Genomic DNA, 4,221 nt, shown 5'->3' with positions numbered 1-4,221 from the left:
ACGCACACCCGGGCCCGCGGGCACGAAACCCACCAGCTTCCGGGAGTCTCCCACGCCCAGCGCGGGGAGTGTGACATCAGCACCGGACGTCGGCTCGGGAAAGAGCTTACTGGGTGATCACTGGGTGATCGCTGTGTTGTTGTTAATCCTCCCCCCAGGGCCACGCCCAGCGCGGGGAGTGTGACATCAGCACCGGACCTCGGCTCGGGAAAGAGCTTACTGGGTGATCGCTGTGTTGTTAATCCTCCCCCGAGGGTATTCTCCATTGATTTTTAGAGAGAGTGGGAGGGAGGGGGAGACACAGAGACATCGATGTGGGAGACACGCTGATGGGTTGCTTCTCACACTAGGCCCGACCAGGGCCGGGGATTGAGCCTGCAACCCGGGCTTGTGCCCTTGACCAGAATCAAACCCGGAGCCCTTCGGTCCACAGACCGACGTTCTAGCCACTGAGCCAAACCCGCTAGGGTGGGCTATTTCCTACTAAACTCAAAGGCAAGAGGCCAGTTCCGAGCCGGCCGGGGCGTCCTGTGGACCCCAAGCCGATGCTTCAAGGGTGGCCGGCAGGTGTGACTGTGTTTGAGAGGCTGCGTTGAAAAGTTAGCACAGTACCTGCTGCAAAGGCCGAGTTCAAACCACAAGCTACTTCCTCTGCCTCTCCTCGTCGCCATGGAGACCAAGCCCGTTTGTCAATAAGCTCGTCCTGTCCCCAGGCAGCAGCAGGAGCCGATAGCTGGGGGGGTCTCTGTCTGCCCTCCACCAGGGCCATCCCCTCATTCTGCCTCCCCCACCCCCCCTTTTTCTTCCTCGGCCTGTGACATGAGCGCCCTCACTTCATTTGGAGTTTAGCTGGTGATGATTTCCAAGTCTGCGATTTACCTTCCAGGTGGGGAGTCACCTGGGACTCTGAAAGTTCCAACTGCGTTTTATTATTTTTAAATATATTTTTGTTGATTCCAGAGAGGAAGGGAGAGGGAGAGAGAAATAGGAACATCCCTGATAGAGAGAGTCCTGCCTCCTGCACGCCCCACACTGGGGTTCGAGCCCGCAGCCCGGGCATGTGGCCTGATAGGGAATCGAACTGTGACCTCCTGGTTCATAGGTTGACGCTTAGCCACTGAGGCAGCCCGGCTGAGTCCACCTGCATTTTAAGAAATGATCAGGGCTGGGATAGTGGGGGACCCTGGGGCAGAGACAGGCTGGGCCGTGGGCCTGGTGGAGGGTCGTGACCCTGGGCAGGTGAGACGGCCCCAAGTCTCTAGGGGGTAACACGCTCATGTTCCCCATGAGCCAAATCGGGAGGCTTTACCTGGAAATCTAACAGAGTGAACCTCGGGGCTAAGACCAGGCGGACGAGGCCGGGTGGGAGGAAGGGCAGGGACTTAGGAGTGAAGCGTGGGAACCTCCGCCAGCCCAGCGGGGCTGGCGCTCTCCTTTGCGAGGGGCCTAAACATGTACATGAGTCCCACAAAGAGCGCAGTTTCGGAGAGGACCACCCGGCTGATGTTCCAGCCCCAGCTCCTCAGCGGGGTTCCAGCATGAATGTGACTCTTCCCAAACGAGAGGTGGTGGAGAAGGGCCTCGAATTGGTCGAGAAAGGACAGAAATGACCTGCCCTCCGCGAGCCGACTGTCCCTGAGCGCGAGGGAGCGTCGGAAGTGGAAAGGACTCCCCATGGCCAGTCTGACCGCGGCTTGGTCCCGGGGGCGTCCCCGGAGGGCGTCAGCGGGGAAAGGTCGGTGTGGTTCGCAGCGTCCCACACCTCCTCTGTGACCCACCCACTCGGGAATGCAACGCTAAGTGCTCTAGGGAAGGAGCCAAGGCCCAGAGCATTGGGGAGATGGGAGGGTGGCAGGTGAGGAAGGGGCGGGCCAACGGTGGGCTCCCTGGAGGTCACCGCACGTGACCTTTTCAGAGAGCCGTGCCGTGGGGAGGATGTGGCACCATCGGGCTGCCCCTGGCCCGTTTCACTGGGGAAAGGAAGACAGTGTGAGCTAACTCAGCAGCAAGGGGCTGAGATGGGCCGCTGGTCTGTCCTTCCTTACTCGGAAGAGATCAATGTAAGCATCACAGTCATAAATGTCGGGACACCTGCACCTCAGGCAGGTCCCAGACCGGTAACCTGTGGCAGGTAACTGCCCGTCTTCTCCTGGCCTTCCCCTAGACCTGGGCGGGGGGATGGGGGCTGTCACCCTGGCAGGAAGACTCCTGGGGACAACACAGCTCTAGAGACGGGGCCTAGGGGCAGAGGTGCAAGGGGTCCCCACCTGGCTCACACAGCTGGCCTGGCTCAGCATGCTGACCGCCCGCATGTAGCTCTGGTTCCTGGAGCGAAACTTCGGGGAGTTGTAGTTGGCAGAGGGGTCCAGGCCGTGGCCGGCGGGCCCGTCGCTGGCGGCTTGCAGGTAGCTCTGGCTGCGAGGGAAGGAGCGAGAGAAAAGGGGCTGTGTGAACAGCACGGGAGGGGCAGGGGGCGCGATGGAACCGAGGCTGAGCACAACCCGAACCTCCGCGTGGACGGATGCCTCTGCCTCCTGCAGACGCTCGCCAGGCTCGCATCGACAAATATGAATTGCGCCCAGCGTGAGAGGGAGGCTATTTGCAAAATTGCTTCGCATCCGGACATTTTATGGGCGGGCAGGAAATGAGCATCACGCCACATTCTTAAGAAAGTGCTGAATGAAAATGAGCTGAGCTGAAGCCAAACGCCCTGAACATCTCATAAAAACCGCGCTGGCTTTGGGCAACGTTACTGACTCCGGAAAACAAAAGGACAAATAAAAGGCTCGCCTTCCGTCTCAACTTATGGGAGGTTGCCCAGCCTCTGCGACCCGGGCAGAGAGAAGGAGCAGACCGAGAAATTAAAGCCACTTCATCATCATCATGGCCCGTCTCGCCCAGATCCCCCGAAAAACCGCCCCCCCCCCGTCTCCCTTCCTGCTAGTTGGTAAAACGTTGCAAGTGTGTGGAAAGGGGAGGGCGCCTGGCAGCTGAGCTTAACTTCCCGGCTCGTGGGGCTCCCTTCCAGTTCTGCTGACTATCTTCCCGCAGCGGAAAGGCTGGGTCAGGTCCCGGCACAGCCTGTGCAGGAACACGTGGACCAACATCAGGCAGCTGATTCTGGCTCCATATCGGCCAGTTAGCATGTGCCTTGCTATGCAAAGTAAACTCTTTTGTTGTGGTTAATCCTCACCCGAGGATATATTTCCACTGACTTTTGAGGAGAGTGGAAGGGAGGTGGGGTAGGGGGGGAGGCGGAGAGACAGCGAGAGCCGTGGATGTGAAAGAGACACATCTATTGGCTGCCTCCTGCTCACTCCCAACCAGGGCTGGGGATCAAGCCTGCAACCAAGGTACATGCCCTTGACCGGAATTGAACCTGTGACCCCTCAGACCGAGGGCTGACGCTCTAACCACTGAGCAATACCGGGCTGAGGGCAGGAAGATGCCCACACGTGGCCAGCTGGCTGTCCCCACACGGAAGTGGCTAGAGTCCGTGGAAGCAGCAAAATGCCCATCGGTCCCCAGGACTTGGCCACGTGTGGGGGCTCCTGTGGACTGCGTGGACCGTGTGGATCACATCCCGCTGTGCGTGTGCATGTGTGTGTGTGTGTATGTGTGTGTGTTCGGTGCAGGGGCTCAGGTGGCTGCGCTGACTCCTAGGCTCTTGGCTCACCTTTGCTTTTGGAAAACACAAACTTTTCTGCATCTCGTGTCGCCTCCCGCGTGTCCTTGAAATCGCTGCTCCCAGACCTTGCGTTTCTACGGGTTAGTCCTGAGCCCTTATTTTTTCCACCGGAATAGCGCTCACGCCTGGTTAACGGAGCCGCCCATCATGTTAACGGTCTCAGGTGACAGGTGCTTCCCCGCCCGAGAGGCCCAGGCGTGCCTCCGCTGTGGGGCTGTGGGGCTGCGGTGAGCAGCCCGTGCCGGCGCCGTGGCTGGGGTGGCACTCACATGCGATTCGCTAGGATTGGGGTCCTGTGTTTAGGATCCCCTCTCACTCCCAAGGATTCCCTTCATCCCCAAACGGGGCCATGCCACCTGCGGAAAAGCAGCCGCCGCAGAGCGAGTCTGAGTTTCTCTTAAACGCAGACGGCAGCTGCGTCTGGCACAGGCCGTGGCCTGGCCGCCTGCTGGGAATTTTACACGGTCCCGACCGCCTGCCTCCACAGGACCCCATCGGGGAGGGCCGTGCATATTTTATTTAAAAGTATCTTT

At 59.6% G+C, this 4,221-nt stretch overlaps 1 protein-coding gene across 1 annotated transcript in view; it reads right to left on the bottom strand.

Moving 5' to 3' along the window:
• The window catches only part of DLGAP2 (discs, large (Drosophila) homolog-associated protein 2), a 73,074-nt gene that overhangs the window by 36,667 nt on the left and 32,186 nt on the right, over window positions 1-4,221 (bottom strand). The window contains exon 5 of the mRNA XM_014528687.1: window positions 2,268-2,415. Within this exon, the coding sequence (XP_014384173.1) occupies window positions 2,268-2,415 (148 nt within the window). The remainder of the gene's footprint in view (window positions 1-2,267; window positions 2,416-4,221) is intronic.

The sequence above is a fragment of the Myotis brandtii genome, unplaced genomic scaffold (assembly GCF_000412655.1).
Source record: "Myotis brandtii unplaced genomic scaffold, ASM41265v1 scaffold646, whole genome shotgun sequence".
NCBI lineage: Eukaryota > Metazoa > Chordata > Mammalia > Chiroptera > Vespertilionidae > Myotis > Myotis brandtii.
The sequence above is the reverse complement of the archived record's forward strand: the minus strand, read 5'-3'. Positions and strand labels throughout refer to the sequence as shown.